General features: G+C 38.9%; 1 protein-coding gene across 1 annotated transcript in view; it reads right to left on the reverse strand.

Annotated features, from left to right (window-relative positions):
• The window catches only part of NSMAF (neutral sphingomyelinase activation associated factor), a 64,949-nt gene that overhangs the window by 29,148 nt on the left and 13,931 nt on the right, over positions 1-21,870 (reverse strand). Inside the window, exons 2-17 of the mRNA XM_075063403.1 lie at positions 20,518-20,607; positions 20,334-20,412; positions 20,173-20,240; positions 20,048-20,084; positions 16,662-16,712; positions 12,240-12,311; positions 11,743-11,790; positions 11,588-11,640; positions 10,926-11,055; positions 9,681-9,752; positions 8,500-8,608; positions 6,489-6,665; positions 5,039-5,118; positions 2,411-2,501; positions 2,252-2,315; positions 1,996-2,126 (exon numbers count right to left, since the gene is read on the reverse strand). Coding sequence (XP_074919504.1) covers positions 1,996-2,126; positions 2,252-2,315; positions 2,411-2,501; positions 5,039-5,118; positions 6,489-6,665; positions 8,500-8,608; positions 9,681-9,752; positions 10,926-11,055; positions 11,588-11,640; positions 11,743-11,790; positions 12,240-12,311; positions 16,662-16,712; positions 20,048-20,084; positions 20,173-20,240; positions 20,334-20,412; positions 20,518-20,607 — 1,352 coding nt within the window. The remainder of the gene's footprint in view (positions 1-1,995; positions 2,127-2,251; positions 2,316-2,410; positions 2,502-5,038; positions 5,119-6,488; positions 6,666-8,499; positions 8,609-9,680; positions 9,753-10,925; positions 11,056-11,587; positions 11,641-11,742; positions 11,791-12,239; positions 12,312-16,661; positions 16,713-20,047; positions 20,085-20,172; positions 20,241-20,333; positions 20,413-20,517; positions 20,608-21,870) is intronic.

Genomic DNA, 21,870 nt, shown 5'->3' on the forward strand with positions numbered 1-21,870 from the left:
ATCTGCTGAGGGCCCTGGGCTTGGTGGTACGCCCAGGGGGTCCAGAAACCCCACTGCTGAGGACCATGCTCCTGCTGGGTCTCGGGGAACACAGCAGCAGGTCTGTCAGCGTCCAGGTATGCGCTGTCCGCTCGTGAAGAGACTGATGCCTGGTGAGACGGCCACGGAAGGGCTGAACGGGAGTGATACGGGTCCATCACTCCCGATGGCGGAGACCTCCTCGGTGCCAGAGATCGGTGCCGTGAGCCATACTGGTGCCGCGATTGAGACCGGGACCTGCCACCAGCGCGGTGCTGGGAGGTCGACTTGGATCTGGATCGTCGACGGCGAGAACGGCTCCTCGAGTCACAGTGCCGGTAACAATGGCTCGAGCCCAAGCTGTGCCGGGAATATCGGACCGGCATGAAGATGACTTACGCCGCGAGTACGACCGGTACCGCCGCGGAGAGCGGTGCCGGGACTGCGAGCGGCGTCGCGAGCGAGACCTCCGTCGGGACCGGGAGCGGTGCCGGGATCTTGACGGTGATCGGTGCTGACTTGAGGAGTCCAGGGACGGTGCTCGCATGGTCATAGGCTTGCCCTTCGATTGAAGAACCCGCACCGGCGGTGCCAGGGATTGGGGCAGCATAGGCTCCGTCAACGCGATGAGGTCCCTGGTTGAGGAGAATGTCTCGGGCGTAGATGGGACCACCAGCTCGACCCCAGATCTTAGCGGGGAGCTGGGAGGGACCGGACTCAACGGACCTCCCGGGCCCGGAGTTGACGAAATCCCTGGCACAGCCGTCGCGGCCGGAGTCGGCGATGGGTGCTCTGTCCGAGCCTGCTTAGCCGGGGTGCAGGACGTTGACGGTCTTTTCCCGGGGCCGGGCGCCGGAGAAGGACGGTGCCGTGGCGTTTTCGCGGGCCCAGAGTCGTCCGGTGCCGGAGCCGAGGCGGCACTCAGTGCCAAGGACGAAGGGTCAAGCGCCGCTTCCATTAGCAGAGTCTTTAGGAGCTGATCTCGCTCCTTTTTGGTCCTTGGTTGGAAGGCCTTGCAAATTCGGCACTTCTCAGAGATATGCGATTCCCCAAGGCACTTTAGGCAGGCGTTGTGGGGATCGCTAGTGGGCATCGGCTTCTTGCAGGCAGAGCATGGCTTGAACCCCGGCGAACCGGGCATGAGCCCGGCGCCGGGGAGGGCTAGAGCCCAAAGCCCGCTAACTATATACAACAAGAACTATTAACTACAACTAATCTAAACTTCACTAACTATAACTAGAACTACAAATAGAACTAGAAAAAAAACGACGAACAAGGAGAAGCTAGGGATGTGGAGGACAGCTATGCCGCACTCCACAGTTCCAACGACCGACACGACGGTAAGAAGGAACCGGGGAGCGGGCGGCCGGCAGGGATATATAGCAGCTGCCATGGCGGCGCCACTCTAGGGGGCGACCTGCCGGCCCGCTGGAGTTGCTAGGGTAAAAGTCTTCCGACGAGCGTGCACGCTTGGCGCGTACACCTACTGGAATGGATATGAGCAATCACTCGAAGAAGAAACCTCCTTTCCCAATTCAAGTTTCTCGGATGTCAGTGAAGCATAATTTACCAGCTCCAAACATCTACCTGACAGATCTCCTTTAGTTTTTTAAAAGACATTAAGAACAATGAGAAGGCTTTTAAGATGCTTCAATTACAATATTTCTGTGATGCTTAAAAACAGAAGATACAAAAAAAAAAAAGATATACTATAATTCTAAACCCTCAAAGTGGGCTGCACTATAAAAGCCCAAGTTCCAATTATATTTAGCGAGGAAAGGAACTTGGTAGAATAATCTCATGATCTTCATTAACATCTCCAACTAAAGATCTGATCAAAATAAAACTGAAAAAAAGGAAAAGCAGCCCACCAGAAGCCATGTGACCATTCAGAGAAGGAATTTAAACCTATCTCCAGTGCCAAGCTCAAACCAAGCGTAGCAAAGCAGTCTTCACCTCCATAAGGAAACAATCAACAGAAATTTAAAATTTTTGAAATGGAAAAAAGAACAGAGCAGTCAGGTAATGTGACCTCAAGCAGCTTCTGGCTACTTACTTCTTTGAAGTCTGTTGCACCATCCAGACAGTTTTTCCAGGTTTCTGCAATACTAGACATAATACAAGTCAAAGGTATATTGGTCAGGAAAGTACGTTAAGCCCCATATAAGCATGCAATTTAAAGAAAACCATTATTTAGTGAAAAATAAATCTGTTAAATTCAATTTAAACAAACCTGTTGAACGTTCTGTCAGCATGATCAAACTTTCCATTTTGTAAACAAAGCATGTACTCTGGTGCTAGGGAGATAAGAATGGAAGTCAGATCTGTCCAAATTCTGCTTATTTTCAAACCCAACAGGTATTCAAAAGACTTGCAATGAAATCAATCTTACCAACTCTAACAAGATAGAACAGAACATAACCTGGAGACGAATAATGGCTGCCATACATAAACTTAGGCTCAGGCATTTCCCGATAACGTGTCTGCAACATATTCAAAAAAAGACAAATTGTTTAAAATTAGAGTAGTATTTTCTTCTTGTATTAAACACATGTTTATCAGAAAACTTAAGCTAGGATTATACACTTCTTCTCATTCAGATAAAAAACACAATACAAAGCTTTTAAATTGTATACTTAATCTCAGGAAAGAATTCCTGTATTTATTTTATTTCTATACACAATATCTGACATGCATTCCTAGTAAGCTGAAAAGAGCAGAACAGGCTAAACGTGGAAAAAACCAAGGTGTATTGGCAGTTTGCATTTCTGTAAGTTTATAGCATTTCTGTAAATTCAGTGTTATAGCTCTTCTTCACATCTTAGGATAAGTTAAAGGTTACACTTCTTTAAATCATCCATAACAATCATAGACCAATAATCTACATAAGTTTCCAAACATGTATCACTACAGTGGTTTTTTAAGTGTTTCATTTGGACATGCTGCCTTTCCATATGCAATTCCAACTCAATGGTATCTATTAGCAGAGACTAATACATTCAAGGTACCTCTTGAAATCAGAATGCATGCCAATACAAATAAAGCAATCAACTGATTCAGATTATAGAATCAAAGAAACGTAGGGGTGGAAAATCAGAATTTGCATTAAGAATCTTTATTTCTTTAAAATCCTGCTCTCTTTTTCACCAGTAAAGATGCTACTGATTTGGCAAAATTTCCTGTCCCAGTGCTTCTTAAAGAGATAAGCAGTTCAGTAGCATGGGGATAATTATTAAAGGATATTTATGTTCTTCATATGATTGTTCCTTTACGATAAATTAATGCTGCCAATAAGACAGGTCCTTTATAGAATAATATACTAGGATTCTCTAAAGTGGTTTTGCAGCTTTATGTCTAAGAATTACAATCATGAAGTCTAATGCCAGTGAAGAGATGGGGATCTTTCAAACACCGCATTTATATGTTAGATTGCTCATGAAAAAAAAAAAAATTCCTGCCTGATGTGGAATGGAAAGGAATTTCTTACGTGGTATTGTCTATAACTGCATACAAAGTACAGTGGCAGTACTCCATTTCAGGTATTAATCATTCACTTTTTACCCTGGTCTTCTGCCATGTGTGTGGATTTTTTATTTATTTATTTTTTAATAGTCTCCCACTTCCCCCTCCCCATTAAACCCCTTTTCTTACAGACTTATGCCATGTCTATACTAGCAAGCTTATGGTGGCACAGCTGTATCAGTACAACAGTGCAACTGTAAGATCGCTCATGTAGCCACTCTATGCTAACAGGAGAGAGCTCTCCCATTGACATAATAAAACTACCTAAACAAGTGGCAGTAGCTATGTTGGCAGGAGATACGCACTATGCACCAAGTGCTTATGCTGGCAAAACTTGTATCACTTGAAGGGGTGCTTTTTCCACCCCCCTCGAATGACATATGTTTTGCCAACATAAATATAGACATGGCTTTAGAAGCATGTGCCTATGTTCTACTTTAATTTGTAACTATACTGTTTGTTAAAACAGATTCTTATGTTCTCCTTAAGAATAATTTGACTCATCCACACACACAGCTACCAATGTGATATATGCCATCATGTGCCCGCAATGCCCCTCTGCCATGTACATTGGCCAAACCGGACAATCTCTATGCAAAAGAATAAATGGACACAAATCAGATGTCAAGAATTATAACATTCAAAAACCAGTTGGAGAACACTTCAGTCTCCCTGGCCACTCGATTACAGACCTAAAAGTCGCAATATTACAACAAAAAAACTTCAAAAACAGACTCCAAAGAGAGATTGCTGAATTGGAATTAATTTGCAAATTGGACACCATCAAATTAGGATTGAATAAAGACTGGGAGTCGATGGGCCATTACACAAAGTAAAACTATTTCCCCACGCTTATTTTGCCCTCCCACAGTTCCTCACATCTCCTTGTCAATTGCTGGAAATGGGCCATTTTCATTACCACTACAAACAGTTCTTTTTCTCTCCTGCTGATAACAGCTCACCTTAACTGATCACTCTCCTTATAGTGTGTATGGTAACACCCATTGTTTCGTGTTCTCTGTGTATATATCTATCTTCCTTCTGTATTTTCCATTGCATGCATCCGATGAAGTGAGCTGTAGCCCACGAAAGCTTAGGCTCAAATAAATTTGTTAGTCTCTAAGGTGCCACAAATACTCCTGTTCTTTTTGTGGACACAGACTAACACGGCTACTACTCTGAAATCTTAGATATTTAAGTTTGCACTATTAGTTATGTATACATTGAATTCCACACCACACTAACTTAATACAGGTAGAGTTTGCTTCTGATGTTTGCAGTCTAAGTTTCAATAACAGTTTTAAGAATTGCAGAACATAGGAAATACAGTGAATAATCCTAGAAATATCTGAATACAAATAATACAAGCATGTTTATTTTATTTTTGTATTGTGCAAATTTCATCCTCACAAGACATGCTACATGGAAAACGGAGTCCTCTTAGTAATAAGATTTGTAGGACACAAATTATAAAACAAAAAAACTGAACTCCACATACCAGCAGTCTTTCCAGCCTTTCTTTATTCAGAGCACCAACTGGTTTACTAAGGTCCCGGAATGTTTCAGGCTTTGTCAAATCTAAAAGAGAAAAGAAATTAATCTGTATGGATTGGTCCCACTGATAGGAATCACTTGTAAACCAATATTATAAAACAACATTTTCCTCCCCTTCCTACAGGCACAAGAAGCTCTCACACCAGGGCCTGGCCTACACTATAGAGTTAGGTCAATGTAAGGCAGCTTACACTAAAATGTAGCTCCCACTGATGTAACTCACCCATCACACTGACTTAACTCCACCTTCATGAGAGGTATAGCGCTTAGTTTGATGTAGTTAGGCGACACAGTGCCAGTGCATTGCTTACATCAATTGTCGGTGCCTTTCAAAAGCTGTACCACACTGTCCCACACTGCCAGTTAAATCAGTGCAAGTGCTCCTGATGAGGACATGCACCACCAACACAAGGTGCGTAGTGTGGACATGCAAAAGCTATTAAATTACTGCAGTGGTTGCATGTAGACATAAAACTTAGGTTGACTTAATTTTGTGGTGTAGACTTCCTGTAAGTGACTACACCCTGTTCCCAACTTTAGTTTTTCAGCTTACCTAAAAAGTTGCACACCATGGCTAGCTCTGGAATAGGATTTTGTTATATGTTCCACAACACTACGATTGGGCAAACATCTCCCATCTGTTAACATGGACCCCAGTGGCCTTGAGGCACAGATAAATGGCATATCTTCCCCCTACCATTCCTTAAGTAACTAGACACCTTCATTGTGTCACAGCAACATTGTTTGACTAGGAGGTGTCTGAGTGGGAGCTGAGAAGCACAAGTGAAGACACACTGGACCCATTAACAGCAAAGGCATTCACAGCTTTGAAGTGGGCAAGCTACCAGCAACACAAACATGTTACAATTAGAACCGTACTCAGGAAGCACCCTGCCTTGAACCCCCCTTTTTTAGGAAGCATTTCTCAGAAAGTGGTGATAGTCCCAGTCTAGCAACACCTGGTCCATGAATTTCTTCTGTACCTTATCAGTCTGTTCCATGCCAGATTATCATATGATTGCTCCATATAGACTTATAAGAAAATGCAATAATCTCAACAGCTTTTTGACCACCAGATATTGTTGACTCATTCATAAAAAATATTGTGGAAGAAGACAATGTGGCCCTTTTAGCAAGCACCTCAAAAGATTTTACAAACATTAGTTAAGATTCAGGCCTCACCAAGCATTAGCGCCATTTTACAGACGGGGAAATCAGGCATGGTCACTTGCTTGACACAACAGAGCTGGGATTAGCATACTGATTAACATCCTGTTCCTTACCCTCCAACCTCAGGGTGATGTGGCATGATTTTTATGCAGTGTAAAAGCAGCAGTTTTAGATATGTACATCATGTGCACATTATGTTTTTTCCTTCTATATATATTGTTTACCTAATTCTGAACTAGAATAATCTGCTATGATCCAAGGAAATACAGGATACTGGGAGAGATCATTGCAGCTCCGATCAGCCAGATTGTTGAGATGAAGAAGGTACTGGTAGTTTGAAATATGACCTCGCTGCCATTGCAACATGTAACTCTCAGCCGTCTGCTCTGTAATATGATTTTCTTAAAACAAAACAAAAAAAAATTAACTTCTTTCTCTATTCTAAAATATATTTAACTTTACAGCACCTTGAATTATTTCACTGCATTATATACTGCAGATGTGTAGTAGTTTAAACAATCTAATTAAAACATACCTATCCATAGCTTTAAAATGCATTAAAATCATTAAGTCGTCCAATTGACTAGACAGGGGGAAAAGACTTAACATCTGTGAAAGTAAAGAGAAACATGACGTCTACAGTATTTGAAGAATTTTCTTCATAGCAGTGAGAAGATTCTGGATCATGGCTTACTAAGGGATGAGACTACATGAAAGGAATTTGTTTTGCTAGGGAGTAACTAACGGTGCCTGCTTAACATCTGTTAATGAAATGTGGTCTCACCTTTCCGTGAACGAGGTCCTGTTTAACAAACAGATTGGATGAAGGTGCAATACCAACACCATACAGAAAAAAGGAAATGGTTACAGGAAGATCTCTTTGCCTGTGGAATACGGAGTGGAGTGTCTGTCAGAGATCTTCCCCTCCATTAGCTCCAAAACCAAATAATACATTTCTAATGGAAGTATGGATATGCAAACCATACTCTTAAAGGAAAAGCTGGCCTGAGCTGACAGACAATTTCCAGAACATGGTACTGTTGCCACGCTGGCTGCTTCTTTGATTATATTTGAGCATATCTGAGTAGATTCTGCTATCTCTCACCTCTGGGACATACACTGCGTTTATCATAGACTAAGGGGGTTGGGATTTGTATGTCAGCCTCTTATTAAATTATTCACAGAACATTAATTATGTTATTCATTAACCAATCCTGTTGTTAACACCCTCATTGAGTCCGTAAGATGAAGAGATAGTAGGATGCACTGTTGAGAGCTATTTCACAAATACATGTTGTCACAAAGTGAACTCCTCCTAACAATATTGGCCCACACTGTAGTTTTAATCCTACTGATGAATGACTGGCATTCATCTCATTTAAAAAACCAAAGAAGTCAACAATCAAGGTGGAAGATACAATCTTCCACAACTAGAAGGCACAGTTACAAAGGCTGATACAGGCAACTTGGGGGTGGTGGCATAGCAGACGACAGGTCCTTTAACACTATCAAAGATCAGATGCAAGTCTGTGGATGGCTCCTAGAAACCAATCCCCCTGCCAACCTCCACCAAAAATAAAAAATCTTTGGCTAGTTACAGTGCAAGCATGATAACCTATTGCGAGGGGAAGAGAGAGGCCTATATATGCTCCTACAGTATGGATATGTAGAAACCGGATATTCTTCACACCCTCTCATTCGCCTTCCCCTGCAGCTACCCAGTAACTTTTATAGAACAGGGGTTGGCAACCTTCGACACGCAGCCCATCAGGGTAATCTGCCAGCAGCCGACAAGACATTTTGTTTACGTTGACTGTCCACAGGCACGGCCCCTGGCATCTCCCAGTGGCCGCGGTTTGCCGTTTCTGGACGATGGGAACTGCGGGAAGCAGCATGGGTGACCGCCGCTTCCCGCAGCTCCCATTGGCCAGGAACGGCAAAACGCGGCCACTGGGAGTTGTGGACAGTCAATGTAAACAAAATGTCTCACGGCCCGCTAGAAGATTATCCTGATGGGCAGCGTGTCAAAGGTTGCTGACTCCTATTATAGGGGGTACAGGTGGCCTCTAAACGGACTGCCACATGCCCAAAAGTCTACAGAGGAATGGAGTTTTCCACCTATTAAAAAGATGCATAAATGTGACCTACCTCTTCCCACACATCAAGACAACAGAACCCAGCACATTTCCCACAAGGGAAAAAAGTAGGACATTTAATAAATAAATGGTTTCAAACCTAGATATGTTGCAATATAGAAATAGAGCTCATCTCGATCTTGAGAGTTGTAGAATTTTAAGTAGATGTCAGAACACAGGTCATTTTCTGTGCAAAATACTTCTAGACCCTTTGAAATTAAAAGGAGAAAAATTAAGTCTAGAAATTCAGCGACAAATCCTACTGTCCATGTTACTAACAGCTGATTTCAGTTAGTGACATCCAAAAATTAAGACTGTTCCCACACAAGAAGTTTGTCAGCAGTTTTGCCAAATATTGGCTAATACACTGCCTGTTGTAAAGATTCCTCCCCTCCTCAGCCATATACACATGCACTTTCTTGTACTCAGAGAAAGGAAATTTATGGCTGTACACAATTGATCCAAATGAGACAATCTAACAATTTCATATACAATTCACACTACACATTTTAACTTTATAAAATATATACTAATTGACTGAAACAAAGCCAAAGTGAGCCCCTGTGGGTGCCTCCTAGAGTTTACATTTACATTATGTTAAAAACAAACAAAAACACTGGAAGTATACAACCAAGATCTCACTGCAGAATTGTTGTGCTGCCCCATTGCCACTCGTTCACATCAATGATGTAACCTAACACAATTTCCTTTTTGTACTTCAAGATTATATATAATCTTTAGAACTCACATTTACCAACCTGGCCATTTTGCAGAAGAATATGTAATTTTAAAAAAATCATTAGGGATGTCAATATACCCCAAATCTAGGTACTGTAAAGCCAATGTATAAACCAAATTACTCTATGGCAAACAAAAGAAAATAGGTCTGTTATTTCACTGTAATATAGATCAGTAGAACCTGAGAGTGTACTTAAGTTTCCATCTCATTCACACATTGGAATGATCAGCAAATTAAATAAAATCCTTTTTGGCATAAGATCTGGACTAGTCTCCACTAATAACAAACTGAAATATTAAATTTTAAGAAGTAACTATGGAAGAGGCCCTCACCCCTCATACAGACAGTTCACTGTTCCTTTCAGATTATAACTTCTACCTTGCTAACAAAACGTAAATGGTAGGTGAAAACTGCAGTCTTATTCTTAATTCATACTTCTCAGAAAGCAAGAGGAGTTTCTCTGAATTTATCCAATGGGAGAAAAAGTAAGTGTGAAAGGTATTAGCAATATATGTAGCTAAAAGTAAACAACTCCAACTCACCAATGGCATTAGACCATGTCTTCTTTTGTAGATGCGACGGACATTGTGCATCATTATGTGAACCACAGGTTTCTGTAAAATAAAAATCAAGACATACCCCAAAAGCATTAATATTTTACAGATTCTTATATATGATATCGGTAACATTCAAGGAAATTAAACAAGGATTATTTTGTTTGTAGGCATGTAATGCCCTGGAGGCAAGACTGATCAGCCACATTAGAGAAGAAACTACCCCTGTTCCCCTACGGAAATAGTTATTTTGTAGCAGAAATAATTACTTTGCTATTGGCAGCTTCCCAGACTGAGGCGCAACTTTAGTGGCAACTCCATTGTTCACGGATCATTCTAAAAATTTTCACAAACACCACTAGTCACACAACAATATAAGGCAAAAATGAGGAAGTTGTCAGAATATGGAAAGGGCCCTTGAAGAGTAAGCATGCTGGGAAAAATATTTGCTGGCTATGGATACCATCTTACGGACAAACATAAAATAGCATTTCTTTTACCTAACACAGCACAAGGTGGCAGTGGAGCTGACTTTAGGACATTACAAACCTATAGTGAGTGGTAATCTATTGTAGGTTCAGGAACAGATTTTTAAACAATTGTTTTAGAATAATTTTAATCCTTTGACCGCGCAAACCAAAAACAATCCCATGAATGAAGCAGCAATGATCAACCAGTTTAATCTACAACACCCTCATGGAAAAAAAAGGTTTAGTAGGTCAGGAACTGGAGAGCCCCATACATGTAGTTAACCTTGTTTTGATTTAACTAGACACAGAATGTATTCAAATCTCCAGTATGCAGGGACAGTACTTCAGAATAAGGTCCTATACATCGTAAATTACATGGACTATTCAGACAAGGAAAGTCTACCATGCAATTGAATAACTGCTATTAGGCCAGTAATCCAATGAAAATAATCTCTTTCTGACAAATCAAAAAGTAAGAACTATGTTTTCATTTCAATGAAATAGTCAAGATCAAGAAACAGTCTCGGTAATTTAAGTGATATGTATAGTATTACATATGAACAGTCAACACAGGAAAACTGTGGAAAATTAAAATGGTTATTACTTTAATCAGCACAACAAATTACATCTATGTAAGTGCTTATTGCATGTGTTCCAAGAGGAGGCATTTTCTTATGAGGAGCAATCTAGAAAAAAGAAATTATATATGGTACATAGATAAGCAGGGTGGAAAAAAAAATCCCATGAAATTTTGTTTACTTACAGGATACCCATTAAGAGGCTGGAAATACAGGTTTGCATCAGTGATGCATACGTGCCCTGGATTAGTCACCAGTGGTGTCACCATTTCTGCTTCACATTCCATATGCAAGGTTTCAGAAACATTTTGAAATCTGAGAAAAGTAACAAAAAAAAAAACAACCCACAAACAAAAAAAGTCAATTTATCTCTCACTGGTTCCTGCTTAACTGCAATGGTCACATGCTGCTCTAGAAATGTTTCTATGTGCACCTTATTGCATGCCTAAAACAGGTTCTCTGAAAACTGTACCAGAGTCCTCTCTCCATCTTCCCTGCTACTCCAAAGTAGAAGCTGTTACACAGTCTCCATCACATTCTGCAGCAGCCATCATTATAAAGCACTGGCAGCTTCACACGCACTGCTGCATTTTTCACAATCCGTTCAGAAATGCCATATTTCCACCAGAAACTCATGGATAAGAACTCAGAACAGAATGAAGATGTATAAACTTTATAGTAGAGAATTTTCCATCCTCTATGCTAAATGTAAGTTGCTACTGAGTCATAATGCAAAGAGAATTAAGATCCTCTAAATTAAAATGCACATGCTGTGGTAAACAAGATTAGCTTTTGTTATTCTCTAAACAAGCTTGAATTTTGTAGTAAAAAATAATTAGAAACATACCGGTTTTTATCAAATGATGTTCTAGCCAAACGTGACTGCAATATAGCAGTTATCTAATGAAAAAAGGTTAAAATGTTTTATGTTCCTAATTGCAGTCGGATCATCATCATTAACAACAACAACAACATGCCCTTAAAATATGTCATTGGATTTACCATGGCAGCCTGATCTCCCAGCTTGTCCAGGTGAGAGGCCCGGTAGAGCTATTAAAAAAGGAGTTAAAATTAAATACTATATAGTTCACACTATAGTCAATAGAAGTTGAGGGCACTCAGCAGACTTGCACACAGACTGTCAACAGAGAAATGACGTGAAATAATTGTAAAAGAAATTATTACTCAGATCTACTGTTCAAATTTGAAGTCATTTTACTATCTGGTCTATACAGACAAGCACCATCAAGAAACAAAAAGTTTTCTAAGAGACGTATAAGGCAGATTTCAAAATGAGCACTATGTTTGATTAGTGTACTTTATCACAGGTGCTCCAAGCAAATCGGTAGTACTCTTAGGCAAGTGTCCTAAATCCTTCTATTTGCCTTCAGACGGTGAAGCTATTCAAACTATTTGCTTAGAGAGAGTCTGCCTATATCACATATTCCAAAACTGGATGATGTGGTGGTGAAGTTTGCAAAGCTGTCGAACACTTGTACCTGAAGTAGAGTCTGTATAACATCATCCACCTTCCCAGCAACATCCAACTGGAAGAGGTATTCAGTTTTACCCTAACAAAGACAAAAAGTACGTTTAATACTGGATGAGGGACTATAATTAGGCACAGTACCAAAAGACCGCACACTCTCTAGCCAAAATGTATTTTAAAAGAAGGTGTCATTCTTGAACTATTTTGGATTTCATACTCATGACAAATATACAATAAATTACAAAATGCAGCTTTGTTGGAGTAAATTTGCTTTTTAAGCAGTATTTGGCAGGCTATTTAGTATTTAATAAACATTTTGAGACAAGTTTTCAGATTATTATAGTGTTAGAGGTAGAGCTGTCAAGCGATTAAAAAGTTAATCAGGATTATAAAAATTAATCATGATTAATCACACAATTAATTGCACTGTTAAACAAGAGAACACAATGTATTTAAATATTTTTGGATTTTTCTACATTTTCGAATATATTTATTTCAATTACAATGCAGAATACAAAATGTAAAGTACTCACTTTATATTTTTGATTACAAATATTTGCATTGTAAAAAATAAAAGAAATACACCTTTATCTTGATATAACGCTGTCCTTGGGAGCCAAAAAATCTTATCGTGTTATAGGTGAAACCATGTTGTACTGAACTTGCTTTGATCCACCGGAGTGCGTGGCCCGGCCCCCCGGAGCACTGCTTTACTGCGTTATATCCAAATTCGTGTTATATGGGGTGGCGTTATATCGAGGTGGCGGTGTAGTATTCAATTCACCCATACAAATACTGTAGTGCAATCTCGTTATCATGAAAATTGAACTTACAAATGTAAAATTATGTACAAAAAAAAAATGTAAAACTTTAAAGCCTACAAGTCCACTCAGTCCTACTTCTTGTGCAGCCAATCGCTCAGAAAAGCAAGCTGTTTTACATTTGCAGGAGATAATGCTGCCTGCTTTTTGTTTACAATGTTACCTGAAAGTGAGAACAGGTGTTTGCACGGCACCACTGTAGCTGGCATCTCAAGATATTTATGTGGTAGATACACCAAAGATTCATATGTCCCTTCATACTTCAACCACCATTCCATAGGACATGCATCCATGCTGATGATGGGTTCTGCTCGATAACAATCGAGAGCAATGTGGACTGACGTTCATTTTCATCATCTGAATCAGATGCCACCAGCAGAAGGTTGATTTTCTTTTTTGGTGGTCCGGGTTCTGTAGTCTCCGCATCAGACTGTTGCTCTTCTAAGACTTCTGAAAGCATGCTCCACACCTCATTCCTCTCAGATTTTGGAAAGCACATCAGATTCTTAACCGTGGGTTGAGCTGTAGCTATCTTTAGGAATCTCACATCGGTACCTTGTGTTTTGTGAAATCTGCAGTGAAAGTGTTCTTAAGATGAACAACGTGCTCGGTCATCATCTGAGACTGTTTAGCAAATCTGGTACATCAATACCTTGCAATGCTGCTACAAAAGTGTCATGTGAACACCTGTTCTCACTTTCAGGTGTCATTGTAAACAAGTGGGCAGCATTATCTTCCGTAAATATAAACAAACTTATTTGTGTGAGCGACTGGCTGAAGAAGAAGGAGGACTGAGTGGACTTGTAGGCTCTAAAGTTTTACACTGTTTTCTTTTTGAGTGCAGTTATGTAACAAAAAAACATTCTACATTTGTTTAAGTTGCATTTTCACGAAAAAGATTGCACTACAATATTTGTATGAAGTGAACTGAAAAATACTATTTCTTTATCATTTTTGCAGTGCAAATATTTGTAATAAAAATATAAAGTGAGCACTGTACTCTTTGTACTGTGTTGTAATTGAAATCAATATATTTGAAAATGTAGAAAAACAAAAAATATTTAAAGTAATTTCAGTTGGTATTCTATTGTTTAACAGTGCAATTAAGACTGCGATTAATCGTGATTAAAATTTTTGAGTTATCTGCAATTAATAGACAGCCCTAGTTAGAAGCAAAAGCTTTTAAATGCTTGTACACATAAAACAAAGGGTCAACATATTTATTTGTAACTTTAGAACCAGTACACGCTTATCTATCAACTGACGTTTTTATTGTAGGATATGTTTAGTGCTACTGTATACCTTTTAGACAAAAGTTTCTAAACTACAACATCTTAGAAGATCAGGCTATACAGGTTAATTGCAGTACAGGTCTCTGAATGAAGAAGAATATGTACAATGGAAAACACACTACATTAAAAACAAGGTTCAATTTTAACTATCTGCATTTAGGTCTGCACTCTATTTTATCACCGCAAGGAAATCACAGAATCTTCTGACAACCCTTACATATGGTATAAAAGTATATCAAATAAACTCCTACAATTTTTTAAATATATAACCTAATGAGGCAAAATGAATACTAAGAGGTATTTGGTGACATTGGGATATAGGAGGATGCAATGAAAGGTTTATTTTGCAGAAGAGCCGCTTTTCAGGCTCAAAGAACTAGTGAGATCTGATTTTACAGTCCCAGTTCACAGAAGGTAGAAAGCAATCCAACTAAGGGAAAAAAAAAGTTTGATAGTGAAGAAAATAGGAAGTCTCAAAGAACTTGGGATTGGAGTGAAGAGAAAGAGGGTTGAACAATAAAATATTTCTGGTGCTAGTCTGATAAGACGACCCTTATAGCACGTTTCAGGAATTGTAACTTTTCTTCAATGGCTAGGAGTGGCTCTGGGAGATCAAGACGCCTTTACAAACTTTAAAGCTAGAGAACAGTTTTGGGTTATTTAGAGCCATCACAGGCAAAAGGGATCTCAGAAAAAGTCCATCTCCCCAGTCCCATGGAAAGATAACAACAAAAACAACAACAACAACAACTACTCAGGATATTCTGATTTGCTGGAGAGTGTTACTACATAGGTGCTAAATGGAGAGGACCAGTGGAGTTTCAAAACACATATACCTAAACTTAGCACCAGAGTGAATGGTTTGGCAACAGCAGAATGAGTGAGACCTTGAAGCTATGGAAGAAACACTAGGTTTCTTGTTTTAACATGCAGCGATACAGCTGCATCTCTTTATGGTGTTAGTTATGATTCCCTACCACCCATATAAATAAGAATTAATTAGGAACAGAAATGACAAGGACAAGACAGGAAAAAAAAAAATCAGCTCCAGTACCTAAAAATAATTGACATGAACTGGACCAAAAAAGTTCCTCCCAACTAGTTAGCCTTCAGTAAATTTGAATTCTGGAGTAAGGACTCAATCTCTTCCTGTCAAGCTCAATTCAGCTGGGTTTCTTGCTGTCCAGAACTGTAACAGGGCGTGCAGGGCCCCTTTGCTCATGCCTCTGCTCGGTTCCAAAAACCACTCAGAGATCTTCTGCAATCATCGGTGCAGTTTATTTACAGCGTGTAATCCCACTGTCTTTTCACCATCTAAAGCTTGGAGGTTTCAGCCTTAAGGGCTTCTCAATCTCTGCAACCGGGGGGAGAGGGTAAAGGGGCTACCCCTCTACTGTCACTCTCTGCCTTCCCCCTTTCTGTCTGCCCCACCTTGACTTCCTTCTCCTGAGGCTTTTATGCAGCCCCAGGCTAACTGGGCTGGCAGATGTTTCCCCTTTGTCAATCAGACACAGGTTTCTACCTCTCTTAATTGGAGCTGGCATGACAGAGGGCTGGCTCAGCAGTCCCAGCCGAGCACCCTGTCACAGGGACCTTTTCTTGTCAATAAGGTTTTATTGTCTGTCCTGCCAACACACTGCTGGTGAATAAGGGGAAAAAGCAGTGCAACAAGATTTTCACTGTTTCCCCCTAACTTTCAAGAGTGCTTATGCTTTATGAATAGAGATCCAGTTAATAAAGAGTACACAGAAAACCTAAAAAAGTTGTGAAGAGAGCAAGAGACCATTTCCAAGATATGTTGCTGTTCATTATAGAAATAGGAATTTGTGGGCTGTGTTATCCTTGAAATCTTGCTCTTATTTAAGGAAGATAGAATATCTTGAGCAATCTAAACAATTCTTGTGCCTGTTCACTCTTTTCCAGTAACTTTTGGGTAAGAACGAAGTTTGTTGGTATTTGAACGCTTATGTTCTTTCACAGCGTATTTATAAAAGCTAGTTTCTTTGCACTGCATTTTCTTTCATTTGCCTTTCCTTGATCTAGTTTAACCTAGCAATTGAAAAGCTTTTATATGCATTCAAAGTTTGTTTCAGTACTAAGCCATGGCAGCCTTAAACCTTTGATGACACATCATGCATACATTAAGGCAAATACCCAGACAATGTTTATTATACAGTACACAGAAGAACTTATTATGAGTACTTTGTTCCCATAAGCCTCAGATGGCGATTATATAAATAACCTTGACCTTTCAGGAACAAGAGCATAATTTATATAAAATCCGTAGATTGTTAAACATAATGTAAAATGTCTACTTACTCTTTCAGTTCTATAGGGTGCAATAATGTTTTGTTCTTTAATGAGAAAAGCCTGAAAAAGGATAAAAGATAATTGAGCCAGAATATGCTTGGACAATAAATTCTCTATGAATTATACTGTTTGGTGATAACATGCGGATAAAGTGTGTGCGCTCATGATGCGTATGTGGAGGTCTGCGCAGGGAGGAGAGAGCTGCTATTAACTTGAGGTGGAAGCGAGAGGGGAGTGACAGTGACAAAGGAGGTTGGAACATAGAAATTGCCAGGAATGGCCCGTCTGGTATCCTGTTGCCAAAAGTGGCCAGTATCAGATGCTTCAGAGTAAGGTGCAAGAAAGGGAGAAGTGGGTAATGATTGAGCTACCTTTCTGTAAAAAGTTCTTCATTTTGAAAATTTCTTCATGCATCCAACAAAGTGGGTATTCACCCACGAAAGCTCATGCTCCAAAACGTCTGTTAGACTATAAGGTGCCACAGGACTCTGCTGTTTCTTCATTGAGAAATTCATAGACTTTAAGGTCAGAAGGGACCGTTATGATCCTCTAGTCTGACCTCCTGCACAACGCAGGCCATAGAATCTCACCCACCCACATCATTCATAAAACTCTTCATTTAGAAGTTGGTTTATGCTCTAAAGCACGAGGGCTTGTATCCATTCTTAAATTTGGCAGCTTTTGCTTTGTTTTCTAATCCTACATAATTAGACTAGGCACAATGCAATTTTTTTATATATCCCCTTGATGGATAATATCAATGTTTATTCTTAAGCTTTTTATCAATTAAATTTTCACAGTTGCAGGAAATTATGTGGTCGTCAGAGTTATTTAGTGATGGTAAATGTTGAGATTTAAAAAAAGTTAAAAAGATTTATGACTGTTAAAACAACTTGTCAACATCACTGTTTTATTAAGCTATGTAAAAAGACCAAAGATAGAAACAAATATTAATAAAGTCAGTTATATTAAATGTTTTTAACTAAATTATGTTATGATGCCTTTCACTCAATTAGCTGTATCCAGAATTTAAGTTGTCATTAGCATGGCAGGTTCACTGGTGATACTGCTGAAGAAAGGCACAGATAGACAGATAAACCTGTTCTTACATCAGTTTTAGTCTAACAAGTTATGAGCACTTTCTGGTTTTAAAGACAGTAAACTACTATTAAGCAAGATACAAGCAGGATTGCACTCTTTTGCTCTGAGTGACTTCTGCTAGCGAGAGCTATCGCTCTTCAGTAATACGACCACCACCTACCAAAGGCACAAGAGTTCAACTCAACCAAGAAGCTTAATTTCTTTAAACATTTTTTTTGATTTAGTGCATGGGGTACTGGTACACAATGGGGTACTGGTCCATGACTAGAGCTCCGAGGTGCTCTGGTAATAATCAAACAAACTATGGCTATGAAAGCTCTGATCTAGCAACAAGCTCTGTGCAGGGTTGTGGCCTAATACCTAAGATTTGCATACATTGCAGTTAGCTTGTATTACTGCATGTTAAATGAATATTTCACAGTTTGGAGAACTCTCAAATAGATATCCCAAATTTAAATTAGCAAATAGAACATGAAGGTTGAAAGCATCTGCATTACCAAACAAGCATAACAGAAAAGACACTAAGTTTTTAACATATATTATTAATGCATCTTGTTATTCCTCAGAAATAATGAAAGCGGAAGTTACAGGTTTTTTATACTGTTTTGATCATCTCTAATGACCTTCACATTACAGCTTTTATTTCGCAGCTATTATGGCAAATAGCTTTTCAGTTGCCCATTACTCACAATCAAAACAAAAGGCTTCTTATTCAGTCATGCACTGGCAATGAGTTTTGAGTGTACAGAGAAAGTAATCCTGTCTGATTATACTGTACACCTGTTCCATTGTGATTGGCTGTAACTACAACTTATTACATAATGGATGTAATAATGTCTAAGTCTTATATACTAATAAAGGTGTCTCTGCACGGAGTCTGACAGACATCAGAAAGTGTCAATTATACACATTTTATACACTTTAAAATTCCCTCCCTTTTATATCACAGCTTTCATCCAAGGATTTCAATAGGTTACCAGTATTACCGGCAGTGGTGCTGGAACTAAGAGTGTTCCTGCATTCTCTGGCCTGAAGTAGTCATAACAAACACCAAAGACCTGGTTTCCCTCATCAGCACCCCCTCATAAAAATTGTTCCAACACCCCTGATTATAGGGAGGAGATGGTAGCGCCTAACTACTCCATGTTTACTTTGCCAAACACTTTCCATTATAAAAGATGTTTTTGAGATACTGTAAGAGGAATCCTCCTTGGACTACAGATTGGGCTAATGTGTATTGTTCTTCACAACTTTTAACAGGAGAATGTGGGGACAAAAAGGAAAAGAACACAGTTCCACTCTTAGGGACCTGACTGAGTTTGCAGGACTGGTTGTTAGAAAGGCATCTTTATATTTGTAAAGAGAGGACATTTTATATAGAAGTTGTTGCCATGGACCTACAACGCCATTTTCACAGCAGCTCTATACTGAAAAGAGAATAACTACGTCAGTATAACTAGTACAGCTTTTCCATGCAGACAGTCTAGTGACCTGCCCAAATTAATTTTGGACTGTAGCAATTTGTTCTTTATTAGGGCAAAAACAAGATTACAAGTGCAAAATCCAGCAGTGAACCAACATGAAAATGGGTTGAATTTTTTTCCTCAAAAGATTTCATGAAAAGTGTGACCATTCTTTGTTGAAGTCTTTCTAATTTTGAAATCTTTAGATCTGCTCCATTTTTTTCAATGAAGCTTAGAGTGTTGATTATTTACAAATTTGAATTAACCATATCCAAGACATTCCATGCTCTAACAATACTTCATGACCAGTTACTGAAAACTAAAATGCACACACAGTACAGAGTACAATCTTTGAACAGTGTTTTCCACTTGAAACTTTGAGAAGACAAATGTAAGCAAGCCATGGTGGTAGTGGAGAGTCAGAAAAACTGCAAGAGATGTAGAAAGACCAAAACAAGAAGTATCAAACAGTTGAAATACACCTCCCTTGGTTTTTAATGATAAAAGTGATCCTCCTGTATGCATTAATTTCTGAAAATATTATCTTTACTAGGCAATATGCAATTGAGCATGGAGGTAAATTTATTGTATCTGACTTACCATGTATTCAAGAGATACCCTCAACATGTCAACCTTATCTCAGTTTGATTTGAGCATTTGTTTTTCTCTCTATTTACTTATTTATGAAAGACGTTAAGAGCAGTAATGTCGCATATTAATTTTCTAGTTCAGTGTGTCCAATACTGTTTTCTGAAAATACTTAAAGAAACCCTAGGAAAAAAAAAACGTTTCTTAGTTATAAGCCATGAATTTGTTACATGTTTTTCTTACCTGATTGGATACAACAGAAATCACTCCAGGTGTATACCTATAATGCAGATAAGGTACTTGAAATACAAGTATTCAACTTATTAACAACAAAAATAGAAGTATCTAAACATCTTAAATTCACATACCAGGTGAAAGGGTTATTTGCTTCATTATCTTCTGGTGCTTCTATACTGATACAATCTCGCAATGGAATCTGCGGCAAGTTATAGACATATGCATTTCTTTAAACATACGTTTTAAAAAGAAACTAAAAGTTACTACCAAATGATCAGACTGGACAACTTACCTTAATAATGGGTTGGATTTTCTCATCTGGTTCAAAAATAATTGATTTTGAACAGATTTTTAGTGAACCTCTGATTTTCCTAAAAAGAAAAGGAAAAAGAAAAAAAAAGGATTTGCATAACTAAATTGAGATCCAATAGCTGAATGACTCCAGTATAATTTTCAAAACAGAAATGGTTTTCTACCTTTCATCTCTGCAATCTTTGTTTATAATATGGTTAGCCATATGCTGTTCAAAATAATATTCCTCCAGATTAAGAAGGAGCAGCGAAAACCTACAAATAAAAAAAAATGAGGAAAATGTTTTCTTTTTTTTACAGAAACTTTTTTCTTCATACATGGATCAGACTCTGCATTGTTCTTATTAAAATATACTGTCAAATGGGTAGGAGTAACACAATTAAAGACATGTTGGAGACTGGTTTTCCTAAAAAAATAGAATTGTGTTTTAGGCATTTCTGAAGTGTGAAATACCATAGAAGAGATATTTTATGCTCTGTTACTATGCTGGCCAAAAAAACAGTCCTGATTACCTGGATGAACCCAGCAGGACCACAAAGGCCAGTATGGCTCAACCTATAAACCATGGAACAAGTATCACTAAGCGCAGTTCACAGACGCTGAACTCACACCAGTTTGAAAGAAAACAGGGAACAAATCAATTATTTCAAAATAAGTAAGGCTTCTCTCTACCATATAGCCTTGAATCATTTGATATTATCTATGCCATCATCACTTGGATTTACATGTTACTGAAACTATAAGGAAAACATTATGTATATGCATAATCTTTTAAGTTATTATAATAATAAACGTTTTTTAAAACAGCACTGCCAAGATTGTTTGGGTAATCTGTGAATAACCACAACAATGAATCCTTCTGAAAGGCCTTGCTTTCTGTATTAGAAATAAAAGAGGGATGTTTCCCCCCACTTCCGGTCAAAATTTGTTTCAGTCCTTCTTAGTTCCATTATTTGGTATGAGTGAAAACTAGTGTCTGGCCCTTACCTTTAGGGTCTTTGTGAAATTAGAGACTAACAAATTTATTTTGGCATATGCCCAAATAAATTTGTTAGTCTCTAAGGTGACACAAGGACTCCTTGTTGTTTTTGCTGATACAGATTAACACAGCTACTGCTCTGAAACCTGTGAAGTTAGAGAGAACCGTGGCTGTTTTAGGGCATGTCTACGCTACAGGATTATTCCAATTTTACATAAATTGGTTTTGTAAAACAGATTGTATAAAGTCGAGTGCACGCAGCCACATTAAGCACAATAATTCGGCGGTGTGCGTCCATGTACCAAGGCTAGTGTCGATTTCCAGAGCGTTGCACTGTGGGTAGCTATCCCGTAGCTATCCCATAGATCACGTAGTCTCCCCCGCCCATTGGAATTCTGGGTTGAGATCCCAATGCATGATGGTGCAAAAACAGTGTTGCAGGTGATTCTGGGTAAATGTCATCACTCAATCCTTCCTCCATGAAAGCAACAGCAGACAATCATTTTGCGCCCTTTTTCCCTGGATTGCCCTGGCAGAC

This window comes from Chelonoidis abingdonii, chromosome 2, assembly GCF_003597395.2.
Source record: "Chelonoidis abingdonii isolate Lonesome George chromosome 2, CheloAbing_2.0, whole genome shotgun sequence".
Taxonomy (NCBI): Eukaryota; Metazoa; Chordata; order Testudines; family Testudinidae; genus Chelonoidis; species Chelonoidis abingdonii.